Source organism: Platalea leucorodia (assembly GCF_965183815.1).
Source record: "Platalea leucorodia genome assembly, chromosome: 10".
Lineage (NCBI taxonomy): Eukaryota > Metazoa > Chordata > Aves > Pelecaniformes > Threskiornithidae > Platalea > Platalea leucorodia.
In genome coordinates this window covers 19,033,020-19,051,181 of record NC_138832.1, presented here as the reverse complement: position 1 = coordinate 19,051,181, position 18,162 = coordinate 19,033,020, and the positions used below count along the sequence as shown (strand labels likewise).

Sequence of the window (18,162 nt, the reverse complement as noted above, 5' to 3'; positions counted from 1 at the left end):
TTTTTTTGATAAGAAGTATTTATGGCACACCTAGTCACCAACACTATCATTTAAACAATCTGGATTAATATTTATAATAAGGCACTAAGGGATAGCATCCTGATTTTAACTAGATTAGTCATTGAGTATTGGAGCAGTAAGCAGCACTAAAATTAATAGAAATACCTGGAAGTTGTTCTACTTAGCACTGCAAAGCCAATGCCTGGATCAAAGGCATTAAACATTTACCTACCCTGTCCTTCTGAAATCAGTGGGCTTTAGACATGTAAATAGATTTGACTTTCCAAGCTTAATTGACAGAGACAGTGAGAGGCTGAGACAATCAATCAAGTTACTACATTTTTGCTGAGCTACAGTGTCTCCCAGTCAGTAAAGTAAGAAAAGTGTCTTAGATTAACATCTGATTTCAATTATCTTGTATTTGTGACAGCCCCAGAGCATTCACACAGGACAGCAGTGGTGGAAACGCAAACTAAGTAACTTCTGTGAAAACAGTAAGTCTGTCCCTCCAATGATTGAACCCTAAGGGTCAGAAGTGATTTACAACATTTGGAAGCCCAAGCACGAAATTCAGAGATTTAAGCATCTAAGGTCCTGCAGTGTCTGCTTTTTGACTCCTGGGTCCAGACCAGACTCTAGAACTAGAAGAGAGATGCACACACTGTCTGTGCAAGCTATGTGTATAGTCAGTGCCTCAAGAAATTAAAAACTGCACCCTGAGTACAGAGTACTTGAATGCAGTGCAGTGACCTCACTACAGATGCAGTGACCTCAAAGTAAGCACCAGGGAAATGTAGAAGGTTGGAGTAAGTTCTAAATCCCATGCATAAAAATACCTTATATACAGCTGTAGCAAAGAACCTTTTTCACTCAGACCCATGGCCATGAACTAGCAACACAAATGAAAGCTTAAAAATCAGTCCTGCCGTGTAGTTTTACTCATTTTGCTTGAAATTACTTTACTAAGGAAATACTACTAAAAAAAAAAAAATCACGGTTTTGAAAATGTGTTTGCCCCAGTAGCTTACATCCTGAAATAATCAGTCTTGTTGCTCACCATCTGCAGCAATACTTTGTAAAGTAAATAAAGCTGTAAGAACAACTGCTCAGATTAAACCTTTACATTTGTCAAATGACAGTAGCCCATTTAGGGTCTGCTCCTGCTCAGCTAAAAGATTCCCGTTACCTTCAGTAGGATGCAGACTGAATTCCTACTATAGCCTTTTGTGAAAATGAGACCCCCTTGTCATAGGTAATGATCAATACTATTTATTCAGCAATCTTTGCTATTCTGTAAATTCCAAAGACCTTTTCAACACTTCCATGGAATTCAAAGAGGAAAGCAGAATGGGGTGAGATGTTTCATTAGCAATATATAAAGTAAGAAGTAGACAAACCAAGATGATTTGAAGCCTCAAATCATTGTCACATATGCATCATAGAACCAGCAAAAAATTCCTCTCATGCCATTTTTGATTCAGCAAAATTTGTTCCTTATTTTTGTCTTCAGTAGCTTTTTTGATTTCAGAAGTCTTGGAATCTTGTAGAACATTTAAGATAAACTTTTTGGACAGCAAGTTTTCCTAGATTTCATCCAACCTTTATCTGAATGCATAAGTTATTCCCTTTTCTGCTAACCGCTTTCAGCAGCAAGTATGACCCCAGTCATCATGTCTCAAACTGGAAGCAGGACATTTTCATTCACAGGCAGTAGTTAAAAATGCTGTTTGCAACTCTACTGTTACACATCTAAAGAGAACAACACTCAAGTGCAAGTACTGAAGTCGTGTTCCAGCTGACAAAGAACTGCTGAATATTTTGCCGCTAGTATTGAGACAGTAATGAAGTGAAGATGACAAAGATCACAAAGCAACAGACTGCAAATCACTTGAATCATATTTTGAGTGGTGTATTATGGTAACCTATAAATAACTAATTGCATAAAATTGCTTTAGTAGTTTCTAGATGGCAGCTTTAATTAAAAGCACCGGAGACATTTAGAAGTTTAGAAATGGATGGCATGTAATTTGCCCTTTTACCAACCATAAAATGGTAATTAACCAATTTGATTCACTTCTTCCTATTAAAAGTTTTATGAGAATCGCAAGTTCCTTCTAAATACAGTTTTTCTTCAGCAGAAGGTGGCATTCTCTTTTATCAGTCCTGACCAGCAGTTTTAGATGTTCTTTTATAAATTCTTCAGAAGTTTAATTAGAAGTTTTCAATGTAAAATGCTCATTTGCAAAGTTTTTAGCTGAGCAAAAAGTGTAAAGTAGAATTTCCAGAAGCGGGCAACACATAGCTCTAGCTGCTTTTTATTGATGTGTTCGAAAAGGATTTGTTCCCAAAGAGTTTCTTAGGACACAAGTGCGGGCTATGATGTGGGGGGAAAAAAAAGAAAAGAAAATATCTTAATGGGGAATTTACTGTATTACTTTTAATCCATATTTTTAGCACTATAAGTAGCTCCATTAACATTGAAATGCCAAAATTTCTAGACTGAAAGATACGTATAATAATCATACGTATTTTGAATTTATACCTGTGAGAACTACACATAAAAGTGATCAGTTTGCTTTCAAAGTGTTATTTGCATTTGTAATCATGTACATATGTGCACTAAGGCAGATCTGTCAAGGGAAATAACCCTTTAACCAAAATCACTTCTGAGAGCATGTAACAGGAGAGGTTATAGTCAGCCTTCTGTGTTTATCATGGATGTGCTCAGCCCATCTACTATTTTGTGCAGAAAACCGTTATAAAGAGCAAAACTTTTTCTGCAGAGTCTTTCTAGTGATGACACTTAGTAGCCGTGTGTGATTGCACTAGCAGCAGTTCATTTTTAATGTTAGTTAGCAGAATTTGAATGATACTGATTAAAAAACCTCTAAGCGTTACCAATATTGTTCTAAGATGTCTGCACATAAATCTACTGGAGGTAGATGTTCATAAGAGCTACTCTTTCACATTTAGGTAAAACAATCTAGTCCTATGTAAGACAGTCCCAGTGACTAAAAATGACTAAAAACAGTCCTTCAGTACAAGCACGTTACTCAGAAAAACAGATTGTGCTCAGCCCTGAGTCAAAGAACAAGACTAAATCCTTGCTCAAGTTTATTTGGTCCTTACTCAGACATTAGTGTTTAATGAGGAATCTCATATCCAAGCAAGGTAAGTCTGTCACTTGTACAATAGGTCACATTTGTGCCCAACGACAGCATCAGCTGGGCATACAGTTTAGTGCTAGTTCCTTAAAAAAACAGAATCAGACTGAGAGCCTAATACAAGCTACATCTCATTCTCTGTGCAAAGAAAAGATACCTAAAACTGACCTTTTTTACTCACTCATGGAGTGAGCAGTGTTCCTACTTGCACTCAGCATGTGCACGTTTCCTCCGAGTTCCTCGGTGATTAAAGCACAATCAAAGTGCTGTGTGTGATTTGATTCTGCATTACGCTGTACGTCAGAAAAGGATTAAAAATAAGCTCTTGGAGTACAGATTATGTGAAGCATCAGGCAAGATGTGACAGGAGCATTAATGAATCCAACTCTAATAATGAATAAATTGGGACAGTTTAGCCACAAATCTGTATTTTGTTTTCCAATGGATGCCTTATGTAGGGTATTTGTCAACAAGACTTAAATGCATAAGTAATTTTTTTCAAATGGGTAAAGTCATGTTGGTTTAGTATACAGGAGTGAGCACTAGAAGCAGTAGTTCGTTGCTGAACATATACACACTGGTACTAGAAGAAACTGGCTTATTAGGAAGTACCAGGAATTTATTCTATTTCGTACAAATACTGAAGACATGAGCTTGTTTATGCCATCACACTGGCGTACGTACTTCCCTTGCTGATAGATTGCCTTTCTGCAATGGCCGGAGAGCAAAATGTACACTATTAACATTAAAGGACCTTTGGTTTTCTTGTATAGTCAGTGTTTGAAATCCATTCAGCAACACAGCTGAGTAGCTTTATTTCATTGCAGCATAATTTTTGATTTTTATATAATGGATGGTTTGCAGCCAACACAGCCATCTGTTCACAGGGAAATTGCGTAAAACAGAAGATGCACTTGCCCTAGCGATAGATCCTGGCCTCGTGTTATCCATGGCATGGATCCGATCCAGGTCTGCGCCACCCAGGCGAGAAGCATAGCTCCTTGCTCACCACGCAGCACCACCCCTCTGCAAAGGCAGGCTGAGACACAGCACGTGTGCTGTGGTTCCCACCCACATCAGGTTTCTCATTTGAGCCTGTGAACCACACTGGAAAGCAATTCAAATCCCCTCTAGTATTGCTCCACAACACCGATGCTCCACATCGGTAAGGTTAAAAACACCCCCGACAATCATAGCTACATGCACACCGGAACAGTCACGTACAGCGGTCCTTGCTCCTCACACCTTCCCTGCCACAGCAGTCCAGCATGGCTTTTTCTTCTTAGGAGGAGCCTTGAAGAGACTCAAGAAAGTAGTAGGAGGCTGGGACTGAAAACACTTTTGTCTCCAACCTTCACACATCCCTGGAGAAAAAACCCTAGAACCATTTCCTAGCAGCTTTTCCATTTACTAATAATCCCTTCGCATGCTTCAGCTTTACAGCATAAAGCTGGTCAGAGCAGGACAGAGCCCAGGCAGGAGGGCGGGACCCCCTCAGCACCCCAGCAAGAACAGCAGAAGATGCCTCAGAGCCCAGCTCCACCAGCTCTGTGGCCCCAAACTGCAGTAGCAGAGTCAACACAGCCTTTCATTTTTTTAAGAGAAAATTTATCCATATACAAACTAAACTGCAGCTCATGACTCGGGCCTTTGGGAACTATCATCAGGAAAGCCTCTGCAGACTTCTAGCTGCACCACAGAAGGTGCAGTCCTTTCAGTGGGGTTTGCTCTGTTGGCTTCTGCCATGCGCATTCCCTCAGAACAACATTTGGAAAAACCTCATCAGATTTATATATTGTTTATACAGTCATTAATAACCAGGCTGGATTCCTTTTTGCTTCAGTTGGGGTTTTAGGGTGGATGTTTTAGCAGCTCAGTTGTATCAAAAGAGATTTTGCAGTTTGCTTTGCACACCTAGCCTTTGTTTCTGAAGAGGCGGCCGGCCCTTGGCTCCAGCCCTGCGGGCACCCCTAATTCTGGCCTTTTGTCTGTACACATCTCTTCAGTGCAAAGTCTCTTTAGCGTGCATGAGGGACAGACGGAGGTGCCATCCCTTCCCAAAAGCTGGAACACACAGGTCACCCCCCACAACACCAAAACGAGCCCTTTTGCTTCTCAGATGCACTCTTTACCTCATCTCACTTTCAAACCTTCAGCCTTTTGGATTTATAATTGGTCTTCTCAGAAGCAGATGACAGCCGTGAGCTTGCCAGTCATTCTGTAGTTTCTGAAAGCACCATTAGTCTCTAACTAAAGACTAAAGATCCTCTAAGGGAGCCAGTGCCAAGGAGGTACGATCCGAGCTCACAGCCCAGCAGGGAGCCAGACCCTAAGATGTCTGTTCTTCCTTTAGCCTTTTTATAACCTCCCAGATTCCCCCCAGCTGACCCACCCAGCCTCCCCAGGTGATTTCAGTCCCCCAGGTGATGTCTGTCCTGGGGAACTGGACATTTCAGTGATCAGCTGTTTCACATAACGAAGTGATGTAGCCTAACCTCGTACCCTGCAGCACTTCAGCAGCCTCTGGGCATTTTTTGTCCTGGATGGAGAAGGTGGCAGGGTGGTGAATACCCCTCTTCTAATGGCAGTTCACAGCCAGATCAATACACTGAACTGACAATTTAAAGAATTAATTTCAACTACCGACACTGTGCTGATAGATAGCTTGAAAGCTGGACATAGTAGGAACGCTAGACGCTGAAGTTAACTGCTGTGGCCTTTGTATTTTGTATTTTGTGGTGATACCCTCAGACCTTTGCAACGTGCCTAAACGTCACCTGCGGTGAAGAGGCACCTCTGGATGGGAACTGGGCGGTGGGGGACGTGATGGCAGGGTGTATGCGAAAGCCTGTCCCCCTGCAAGGCCTTTGCAGCCTTGTTCAGTGCCTCCCTCTCGGCCAGAGCGAGGGATGGAAACCCTCCGGCGGCGGCGGTCAGCCTGCTCCGGCAGAGGGGAGAGTCAAGCTCTCGCTAACCTCCTGGCCACGACAGAAAAACTGGTGTGGACATTATTCCTGCTTTCCATTAGAAAATAAGTGGTCATGGGCAGTTTGTCTTGGGGCCCTCCCACTGGGTGTTAACTCTGTAAGAGAACACGTGTTACGCTAAAATGTGTATGTAACTCAAACTCAGTCCCCAGCCATTTCCAGCTGCCAGGTACAGATTTACGTAGGGGCCTGGGGAGACCGTCCCCCCTTCTCCCAGCCCAGTGGGAGATGCACGTTCCCCATCGGGGCCGCCTGGTCCTGCCCCTGCCCCCCAGACTGCTTACTCTCCCTTGCCCCTGGCTGCAACTGCTCATATATATTTAAAGAAATTAAATTAAGTATAAGGAAATGAGGCTGGGAGGTGAGGGAATTCAGTTTGGGCTTTTTTTCTTTTTTAATGGTGTGCGGAATTGCTGTGTGAGATCCTAAACTGGCATGCAGACAAGTGTTTTGTAAACTCAGAGTACATGCAGCCTTTGGTTGTGCTAAATGCAGGGGACAAAAATCAAGAACCATATAAGCCACTGTCCAAACCATCTGTTCAAGTCCTCTGCCTTTCATTTCTGTGTAGCAGAACATAAATTCATTATTAAAATAGCTTGGCTGTGCACAGCAGCTGCTATAATTGCAAAGTTATGCAACTTTAAATGGGAAATTATGAAGTAGTTTAAAGCAAGAAATTGAGCGGTTTCGGTAGAAAGGATTTCACAAACCTAACATGAGTAGAAGTGCCTTTCTAGCTATATTTTCAACCTTTCAGGGAAAAAAGATCTTACTTACAGTTCATGCAATATAGAAACGTCTAACAAATTGAATGCAGGAAGAACTAGGGAGAAAGTGTTAGACTGGGACAGAGCAGGGCCAGGCATGAGTTGTGACATGGCTGTACCAGACACTGCTGGTGGGAGATAGCAAGGCCTCTGTTCCTCAGTTTCCCCACTGAAATCCAGAAGGCCATGACCTCTCTTTGCATAGCCCTCACATTTGTTGGGTCCATCTCTCCTGTGCCGTGCAGTGCAGTGGTGCTAGAGCTATTGCAAAAACAGAAGGGGGGGAACTGCACTGGCTCCTGCTGAAGCCCACTGTTGTCATGAGGCTGGTTCCAGTACATGACCGTCATCTTGGGCAACACTGCACTGCAATGTATTCTGCAGCACAGATATTCCTTCTGCCTGCTAAGCAGAGCCTGCTTTGCACCATTTGTACGTATAGCCCATATCACGACAAAAGTCTCTCCTGCTTTCCATAGGTGATTCTTCCTTGCTCAGATGCTCTGATAATTCAAGCAGTACAGTAATAAAAAAAATTTGCCTCTGCATGTGAATTAAGAAAGTGAAAATGAAGAAAAATCAACTGTAAGATAAGTTTTTAGAAAAGCTAGTCTTGTCCCACTCTGTGATGGACACGAAGCAAAGTTATTGAAGAGCCTAATTCTATGTATATAGAATTACATTACAAGCAAAGCCTCTGCTGTTTTGTTCTGTTTCTTCCTCATATCTTCCCTCTTTCTCCGTAAGTCAAAGCCAGTCTGATATATGGGTATGATCTTGCTATATACAATTTGTATAAGCCTCAAATAAGCAATGGGTAGGAAAAAAAAAAAGTCATACTTTTTTAAATAGTCAGATTTTCAGAGTCTAAGAGGAGAGGAAACATTTTAAGCTCATACCTTTTAATCGAGATAATGTCAGTACTAACACTCTTTTTTACCCTTTCCCTTCGTCCAGGTATCACTGTAGATAAGCATGGATTTATTTACTTCGTTGATGGTACCATGATTCGGAAAATTGATGAGAATGGTGTGATCACAACAATAATAGGTTCGAACGGCCTCACATCAACCCAGCCATTGAGCTGTGACTCCGGAATGGACATCACTCAGGTAGACACTCGGTTTTCATGTGTTGTCACTTTTCTACACATTGTGGAGACAGATAACTTAGTTTCTTGTACAAGGATTATATATCAGAATATGCTGGATGAATCAGATAATTCTGGACTGCACAGTATGGAGTGGATCTTCCATTCACATGGTTATTTGAAGGTGTACCACATAAATGCAAAACTATACACTTGATTTTCTTCCAGTACACGGCATATGAATGTGTAAAAGGGCTTGTATAAAGAATACTTAATGCTTTAGAAAGTTGCTTGCTACTCTGAGATATATCTTCTGAGGAGTTTATCAGAAGTTTAGAGTGCTTTCCTTTAGTCCAGCATTCAGATTTATTTGCATGAACTACTAAATGGAAAAAATATATATTCTGTTTACATCTAAGTCTGTTCTAAATCGTGGAGTAAGTAATTACACACCAGCGGTATTGTAGTGAAGCTACTGCATTTCAATACATTTCTCAAAGTGCTTTTCAGTTCTTGTTTCAAGAGCAGTGTAAAAGAAATTGGACTAAAAGACACTTACCGTTTCTCTAGTTTATGCTAAAAAAGATACATAGATAAACATGAAGAAACAGAAATGGTACTCTTGACTAGTCAGTGAGCCGCACTTACAGGTAGCACGAGGAAGGGATTGGCCCTTGCCAATAAACACTTAGCTTCAAAATGGGGGGAAAACTGTACTTGAAAAAATCTTGAGGCGTTCAAGTAACATACTAAAGTTATATTATGGACTGTGTAAGCTAATAACCAGGATCCAGTCAATATTGCATTTCATTTTCTCCCTGCCCTTTTCTCAGTCCTTCACAATTGGAAGATCACAGTTAAAATACACTGCGTAACAATGGTAAGAGCTTGTTCCTCGTTTCTAAGTAGACTTTGAGTAATAGCAGGTGACTATGATCTTGTATTCACATATGTGAAGAATGTGGGGTCAATGGTTTGGGTAGTTCTTACCAAATTTCACAGGGACAAACAGTGGAATCTAATGCTGCTGTCACAGAAGCACTTGGGGATTTTATTACTAAGGTCAAAACAGAAAAATATGTCCTTGTTCCATTTCACTTCTCGCTGCACCCTAAGTATTTGAAAATGTGGGGAGGGGAACCTCAGCTTCCCTGTTCCCAGTTCTGGAATAGACAGGCCTTTATACTCTCTCTGGTCCCATAGACACATAATTCTTCCATGTAAAGCAGGACAGGGTCAGCTGGCTTACTTGTGCTAAACCCAAGCTTAAACTAGCCTAGTAATTGTCTTAAGATCATATGGCTTCTGGACACCTTGGCTTCTGCTCTGGCACCTCTTCTTGCGGGATAGCCAGTCCTGCAGATGAGCGGGAACCCACTGCAGCAAGCAGTGCTCCCCAGCTGGAGGCACTGACTCTCCGCTCCATTGCTACGTACCAGCTAGCAGGAGCGATGCTTCATGGAGCTCAAAGCTGCCTGAAGCACATTTGCTTGCTTCTTGGATACATATAACAACCGCCTGGGGCATCAATAACCAGATTAGAGATCTCTGAGGTGCAGGGAACGGTGCCAGGTGCAACGTCTGCTCCCTGCCTTCTCCTTGTGATCTGCATCTCAGGCTGTACCAATAATTGCTTTACTGGCCGTGTAATGTGCGGCTGTGTATTTATGTTCAAATTTTTGCTCATTTTGCTCAGTAACAAAATGTCTCACTAAATCTGAAATGGTGAGTTTTGATGGTTTTCAATTCCTTTTAAAAAATGCAAATACCCTTTAGGAAATAAGTTGCAGCAGGGGGATTGGCAAATGCAGAAATAAAATTATTTTATTTTTTTACATTAAAATGAAATTTGAAAGGTAAACTTTTTGGTAAGTTGGCTACTTGCCAGAAACAGGTTTAGTTTACCTTACTCTACAACATAGTTCCAATGCCATGGAGAAAGGGCTTCTGCAAAATTATAGGTAAGAAAAAGCATGTCATAGAGCAAATTCATCTTCATATTGCTCTCAGGACATCAGCATTCAGCTTGGGTAGGGCCTTCTTTTCACAGAAGCAGAAATAAACTTTTTTTTTCCCCATGAATAATCCAGGTGATTCCATGCTGCAGCACCTACAGGAAACTATTGCTGCATATTTCCCAAAATTTTGCAAATGTTTCAGCATTCTGCAAGATACATTCTTACACATAGATTGAGATAATCTTCAGATAAATTGCGAATGCATGCCAGTAAATATTCTAAAGAACATAATAAATGATGGCATATTAAAGTGTCCCTAAAAAGTGGCCAGTCTCATTTTCTAAGTCTCAGTATAGTGATACTTACTGTATAATTTTCTGTCGCTGATAGGTGAAGTCACATTGTTGACAATCTGCAGTCCAGCTGTACGTATAGCTTTTGGAAGCATTTCTTGTTTGGAGGATTTGTTTTGTCGGGGTTTAAGTGAATGTACTTATTGAAATTTTTCACAAAATCCATACTTTTGAGGTTTTTCACATACACAGTAAAACACAGACAGGAAATAAATGCCAAGAATGCATGTTCTGAAAAGTAACTGTATCAAATTTGCTCGATAGTCTTCTTCCAAAATTGTTGCTGATAACCAGAAAACTCTATGAAATAATCACATCTCCTTGAAGTCAAGCATGTTAATCTGAAATTATATCAATGAAAGTAAGGGAATGATATTTTCACTTAGTCAGAAGCAATCGTATATCCTTGCAAGACTGCTGAGTTTATTCCAGAACGGCATAAACATAAATGAAAAATGCATTTGGCCCATCTCCACTTAAATTGTTTTTTGGCTAAATTACAAATGGCATTTACATCAAGAGAATGTGGGTTGCTCACAAATTGTGTGTTTAAAGGGATGTATGAAACAGGTTAATAAAATCAGTTCTCAAAGCTAAATTTGTTCTGACAATAAAATCAACGACTTGCTCAAAATCAATATTTCTTGATTTACCAAAGTACAAAAATGTACTCTTGAAGTAAACACGTAGAATAACTGCCCACTGCGAAAACTACCATAAATGACAAGCTTTCACTTTAAGGCATTCACTGTAATAAATGAGTTGATTATGACAGGGTTTAATCATTTATTCCAATATCAGTTTTGATGGAAACACTTCTTATTAATCATTCCGTGTTTGTTATTCACCACCTTCTCATTCTTAAGCGTAGTATTCTGCATTCATAACAGGGGGAGGGAAGGACAGCTGGGGCTGGAAAGATTATATGTTGTGGCAAATAAACCACCAAGCTCTGACTAATTACTTTGATCTCATACTTCACTGTGAGGATGTTAATCTGAATTTAGAAGGAAAAGGACATTCGTTTGAGGTGTTTATATGGTATGCCAGCGCTCTCAGGACTATTTCAGCATTTACAAAACTTGGATGACTTTTCTTCTCAGCACAGATGATTTTAGTGTTCTTCAATTAGTTAATAAGGAGCAAATCTAAACAAAATGGCTCTTCAGAGCTAGATTTATGAATATATATGTGTATATACTCACCACTCATTATTGGTGCCAGGATTTTAGCAGGCACCTACATTAAAATCAGTTATTCCAGTGTCTTTCATTCTGATAGAGCTGGTCATATTTTTTGAAAATGCTGCCTCTGAAACCCTGAATACTAGAACATGAGCAAGAGCTAAATTTTAAAGGCAAAACATTTTTCAAGAATATCAAAAGGTGTTGTTGGTCTTCATTTGTTCTGTGATTTTTAATATTCACCTCAATAACCTACAGCACCCAGAATCTGAATGCTGGACTTTTCAGATGAGTACCCCTGCTGCTTGGTCCTTGGCTTCTTCTAGGTCTGGCTCTCATTCTTCATTTCTTCTTTGGAAGCTGTTTTGTTGTAGGTTAATTAAATGAATAACAAACCCATGTTGAACCTTATACTTTTGCATCTGAGCTGGAGGCCCCATGGATTGGGCTAACTGATCTCCCAGCTGTATGGTCTACTGAACATCTCCTTCTGTCAAATTGAAGCCCAGCTAAAAAACACAATTACCTGCTACATCTCCTACCTTCTCCATACCCTTTGGATAGGAAGACCATTGTAGGTACTCTAAATCAGGGACATAAACTTTAGTTCAAAATACTCCTACTGACTTTTCGAATCGCTGCACTGTTGACTGCTGTCCGAACTTGCACCAGCAGTGGGCTGGCTGGGGGGACCACCCCGCAGCAGGACCTGTGGCAGGGCCTCCTGGCAACAAGCCGCAAACAGGAGTGCTGAGGGAGGAGACTGGGATGGAGAGTGAGAGAAGGAAAAGAGAGGGGATCATCATTCTGTTTCACTGCCTGATGAATTTGGGCTTGATCTTGGTCTAGGTCAGAGGCATCTCTAGGTTGCTCTTTTTCTCAAATGTGCACGCTCTCGTAGTGTTTGCTGCATCCCTGGGGTATACAGAATTTTTTTAGCCTGGTTATTGATAGCAAATGAGAGCACATTGTGTGGGTATGTCTGTCTGTCTGTCAGTATTCTTTTCCTCGCAGTAAATCAAAATCTTAGGCCAATTTCAAACGAATTTGTAGAGGAACGCCAGCCTTCACAGCAATTAAATTCCTCCACATTCCATAAAAATTATTAATCCAGTTGGAGGAGAGAGACCTAAAGTGCCCTTTCAAAAGGAAATATTGCAGCATGAGCTTTCTTTTATTAAACTCCAGAGATTCCACTCAGGATCTAATAAATGCTCCATTCACAGGAAAAGCTTCATTTGGTGCTTGGATCTTATTAAACTCCCGAGTCAGTCAGCCGTGAGACGGAAGTCCTTAGGAAACCAGACTTCATTAGATCCAGTGTTCATAGAAGTTATATTGACGTTGTGGGAGGTTTTGTGTGAAAGTAAAAACACTTCAGCTCAGCTTGACCGATAAGCTTCACTTCTCTTCGGCCTCCATTGCTGTGGTGAAAGCTGAGGAGAGAATTAGCAGATATTTCTACCATCTTGCAATTTCATCCTATATCTTTCCTCCCCTGAGAAATAATGTGGGCTGAATTTCCACCACTCTGAACCTCAAGTCATTTATATCTGTGCGAGTGGTAGCAGTTAGTATTTGGGAACTGTTTAAACCAATCTCGAGCACAGTCCCTGCAAATATAGAGACCAAGCATTTGCAAGGCAACAGAAAATTAATCCCAAGAGCTTTCTCTTAGCCTGTAACCATGGCCTTGTTCTCCTGCTGATGTCAGTCCCACTAGGCATGAGTCTGTGCCAAAGCAATAGCTCCAGCCTGATTGATGGTGTTAATAACTGTCACTGCTGTGTTCCAAAATGAAAGGTCTGGTTTGAAGACTTTTTCTTGACATTTGCACTTCATCAGCCTTTGTTCAGCAGTTCTCCACGTGAAGGAACCATCTATATTGTGTTGCTTCACATAAACTTCAGTGACACTGCAAAATGTTTTGCTCCCTTATAAAAATGTGACAGTGTTACTTACGTAGGCAATTTGCTTGCATAGGTCAAATTAAAAGACGGATTTCTAGAACAGGGTTTAAAGGCGACCTGCACGTGGCAAGAATGCCGTGTCCTGGACAGCCTACTTTGAATGATGGAGGAGAGGGGAGAGAGCAGTAAGTAATGCTGTTGATGACCTACTTGAAATAGTGAAGTGAGAGACAGAATGCTGGAAAGCAGGAGTAAAGATGATCAGAGTTGGCTGAAAATGTAGTATATATCTCAAAAATGCAAACGCTGACATGGCTTCTGCAGTCACAAGTGCTGCAGGCGCTCCCCACCAGCATCTGCAGAGGCACAGTATGCTTCAGTGGCATTGTGGAAGCCTTTTGAGCAGAACAAAAAACTCCCAGGACGTGGTGACCTCGCTTGAAAGCAGCAATGAGGGTCTGCTCATCGGAGCAAGCACAGCCTGAACAGAACTTTCGCTGGGTACATTTGGAGGCAGGAAAGGAAAATGTGAAAGGCAAAAATATGATCTGATGAACAGGTGAGAAACAGGGGAAGGGGAAGCGAACTGCCAGCATAAAAAACAAATTGATTCTAGGCTGAAGTACTTTTAAGCCAGGTTGAGAGTAGGGTATCACAAAGCAACTGCAGGATTACGTGGAGCCACTTAATTAATTAGTGTCGCAGGCCAGAGGAAGACACACTATCCCTTTAGGTTCTTCTCTACATACCCGACAGTATATATTGCATTCTTGTAAAAGCAGAAACGGCAAAACGCTTTCTCATTGGCTTTTTTAACACTAGATGCATAATATTCTAATTGTGTTAGAGAGCTGCACACCATCAAAAAGCAACAACTTTGTTTTCACTGCAGCAAAGTATTGCAAAACTACCCCTGCTCTTGATTTTAGTCCTCTACCTGTGTGAGGCTTTTGATACACTGTTCTAGTTATGTGTAATTAATGTTTCATAAATATCCCAAATCTCTGAACTGTGTTTTTCAGTGCTTTGCAGAAAAATGTTTTATGTGTATTCATGAAACCACTGAACAAAAAGCACACAAAGCAGAAATGACAATTTATAGGCCCTTCAATTTTTATTTGTGGTCTTCCCTTACAGAAGACTTTCAGAGCTTTTTTCTTTTTAGAAAAGATTGTTTTTTATTATTATTTTATTTTTGCTGCATGAAGGAGCCCAGAAAAGCTATTTCTTTCCAGTATAAAGTTGTCTTATTCTCTGGTTCTTTTTACTCTGCTGCTTAATTTCATGTTCTTTCTTCTCTGGCTTTGCTGGAGTACCAGAGAAGCTAACTGGAGTGGAAGTCGCGGCCCCAGCAAAATCAGCAACTGCTTTGCCACTGACTTCAGTGGAACCAGGGCTTCTCACTGGATGCTTTTCCAAGCTTAATTGAAAGGGTAGTGAGTGGCGAGTGTGTAGCAAGGAGCAACTGTCTCCTAAGAGAACGTACGTGTTTCTGAAAAATAGACCAAACCTCTTCAAAAATGAGCCCCCCCCCCCCTCAACTAATTAAGTGTTAGTCTTTGGAAACCATAAGCCTATACAAAATAATTCCAGCCATAATAGCATATGCAGGAACGAGCAGTCACTAGTATCCATACTTTGAAGCAAAACCAAGCTGAAAGCCTTTTTAAAAAAGGATCTTCAGGTAGAAGATAAAATAATCTTTTCCCAGGGGCAGGGGAGAGGTTAAGTAGCCTCTCTTTAACAGAAACCAAGAGAAAAGAGGCTCATAGGATTAGGACCTCAGGTGGAAAAAAGTCTGTGCGAGCTCATGAATCAGACTTGTAGGTGTATAATATGAGTTTTAGAATATCAAACAGAAAGCTAGGTGGTTTCATCACAGCTAATTTATATTCTAATCAAATTATTCTATCACTGAATTTGAAATATTAGTCATAGAAGCAAGATAGCGTGCAATGAAGTCACACTGCAATTTCTTCCTTAAAGCCCAGGTGCTCTTTTTATATTGGTCACCTGCAAAACAGCAATTTATTTCAATTATCTGCCATAAATAATGCATTACTACTGAGTAAAAGGACTATGTACATTTTAATCAACTCTTCCAGCGATTGCATCCTTTTCTTTGATTGTTGAGGCAGGGAGTGTTAGATGCTTGATGGTGGAGTGAAGGAGACCTGACAGTCCTCTGCTCATGACTTTTCTCTTACTTTTTGCTATACAGAGCCAGATTTAAATTGTTTTTTTAATCGTTTGTTTCTAATGAGAAACATTTAGAGATGAGATGCTGCAGGGCAGCATCCAAGCTGCCCTGCCACCCCGGGGCCTCCTCCGGCTTGCCCACCGTCCTCGTCTGGCCGAGGCCCTAGCACACTGCCCAGAGCCCCAAACGCTCTTTTAGCTCTCCAGGGAAGGGGTTCCCAGCTGAGCGGCCTGGCTCCTTTTGAGGCTCTCCTGTCAGTCTTTCCCAAGCAACCAGCTTATCTGGTTGCTTCACTTTTTATTCTTTATGCACAAGTAGCCTTTGATTATCTCTCTCATTTAAATATGGTTTCAGTACGATGCAGTCTAGCTGATGAGTTATTTGTGGCAGAGGGTTTGTATCTGGTGTGCTGAATTACGCTGCTGAAAATGTTTAGCGTGGCTTTGCCAGACTGATGGGAGTCTGCAATGAGTTGAGATATATCAGTGACTACATCTGACTTTTTTCATTTGTTGAGGAGACATAGTGTACAAAAGGTATGCATGAAGAATATATATACACATAATATATACCTATATATGCATATATAACTATGTCTGTATACATATACGTATATGTGGTTTCTACGTATCCTGCAGAGCTACCATAAGTAATCAAGTAGTGAAAGCTGGTCCCTGACAGCCTGGAGTCCAAGCCCCTGGAAGGTCTGCTGAGAAGGGAATGTCGATGTTGATGGGAGCATGCAGAGGCAGGCTGAGGAGACAATGCTCCTCCTTTTCCTTCAATCCAGTTGTCCATGCACATACATTAATAACAAGGCCTGCCTGTGATATAAGAAATACCTGCTTTGGTGGAGGCAACTCCTACCTTAGCCATTTTTTTAAGATTGTCAGGGCTGGTACTGTGTGTATGTTGCTCTCCTCCTCTCACCAACCAACCCTTCACACATCTGTGGGGTAAAGGCCATCCTACAGATGCAACAGATTTTGTGTGCTATTAGGTGAATAACTATAATAATCAAGCTTTCCATGGGGGTGTCTGTACTGCCTCTATTCCAAGCCTTTCAGATTGCCCAGTGTATTCTGATTTGGGCTTTTGGAAGTGTTGCACAGTATTAGGGGGAAGGAGACCAAACGGGCTGGCCCAAGTCTGGAGTTCGAGTACAGGGCAGGTTTGAGGGCAGCAGTCACCAGCGGTGGCGGTGTCCTTCCCGCAGAGATGTCGCGTGCTGCTGGGATAGAAATTGTTGCATTGAGTAGGTCGGAGGAAGATTGTCCTGCATCTTAGAGGAGTGAGGACTGGTCTTTGGACTCCTGGTCTGTCTTCACGGCAGCACAGATCAGGAGAAAGCTTACAGAAATAAAGGCATAAAACGAGTGTAAGTGAAAAAAGCGGTATAGGCATTTAATTCTATTGTCAAGTCATTGAAATTTTACATAGCTGCAAACTGCTGTATTTGAAAGCTGTAAAAGAAAGTGTGGGTATGGTTGTATGACTGAAAGCATTGCACTGCAATAACTGGCAGAAGGGGGGGTCAAAAAAGCCAGCGCAGTGATACTTCTGGCCTGCAAATTGCTCCAGGTGCTAAGGGGAACCTGAAAGCCTACAGATCCTGTCAAAACAACACTATAATAATAACAGCTTACAAAGGGCAGGACTTTGAAGCATGTCAGCATGAGGGAACTCTTGAGGGTGTTGTTCCCTTGCTGCCTGGGTACTCCTCGGGTCTCAAAGCTGGTTATAAACAAAGGCTGAAAAGGGTTTAGTACCAAGAAGTGTTGCTTTGGAGGTATTAGTGATATCTCCAGCCTTATTACTAGGACTGAGTTTGCCCTGAGTTATGCTTACAAGCTGCTGAAGGCAAACGAAAGTAAGCTGTGACAACCACAGAAAGTAACGTGGCAGGAGCTGCAGCCCGGGCAATGACAGCTGAGAATGCCTGATTTCCCCTCCTCACGATACTGTGTTTGCTTCAGCATCTTTCCTAGCCTTGTTTCTGCCAAGGAAAAAAACAATGAAAAGACACTGTGTCAGTGGAGGAAAAATAATGCAAATGTCAAGACAGAAATTGGTTGTATCCATTTGTAGTGTGCCATACGGAGGCTGCATTTGTAGCTGTGCTTTATGAAGTTTAAGCCACAGAGAGAGACACAAACAGAATGATAGAGAGCGTCATTTTATGCAGTATGTTACTCTGACAATAACATTCACATTTACAAACAAATTAGCTAAAAATGTCTGAAGGACATTCAGCTTTTACAAACTGGGCCTCATCTCCTGCTGATAGATTCCTTTGGGATGGGTATGGCATGCAAAATGATACACTGCCTTGGAGAATAAATTTATGAAGTTTAGCAATGTAGGTCACATTGCAGGAAAATCAGAAATGTCTGAACATCACTCAATAGCCATTCAATCAACTGCTCAAAGCAAAATGGGAAACTGAACAGCGTGTAGCTGTCTCTGGTGAGAACTGGGGAAAGTCATGATATGATGTAAAACCCTTTAGGTCCTCCATCCATATGTATTTCTTTTTTATTCTATTT

The 18,162-nt window shown here is 41.3% G+C and overlaps 1 protein-coding gene across 2 annotated transcripts in view; it reads left to right on the top strand.

The window, feature by feature from the left end:
• The window catches only part of TENM1 (teneurin transmembrane protein 1), a gene marked incomplete at both ends in the record, with an annotated part of 253,287 nt that overhangs the window by 200,427 nt on the left and 34,698 nt on the right, over positions 1-18,162 (top strand). For both annotated transcript variants that reach the window (XM_082322867.1, XM_082322866.1), the window contains one exon: positions 7,879-8,033. In XM_082322867.1, coding sequence (XP_082178993.1) covers positions 7,879-8,033 — 155 coding nt within the window. The remainder of the gene's footprint in view (positions 1-7,878; positions 8,034-18,162) is intronic.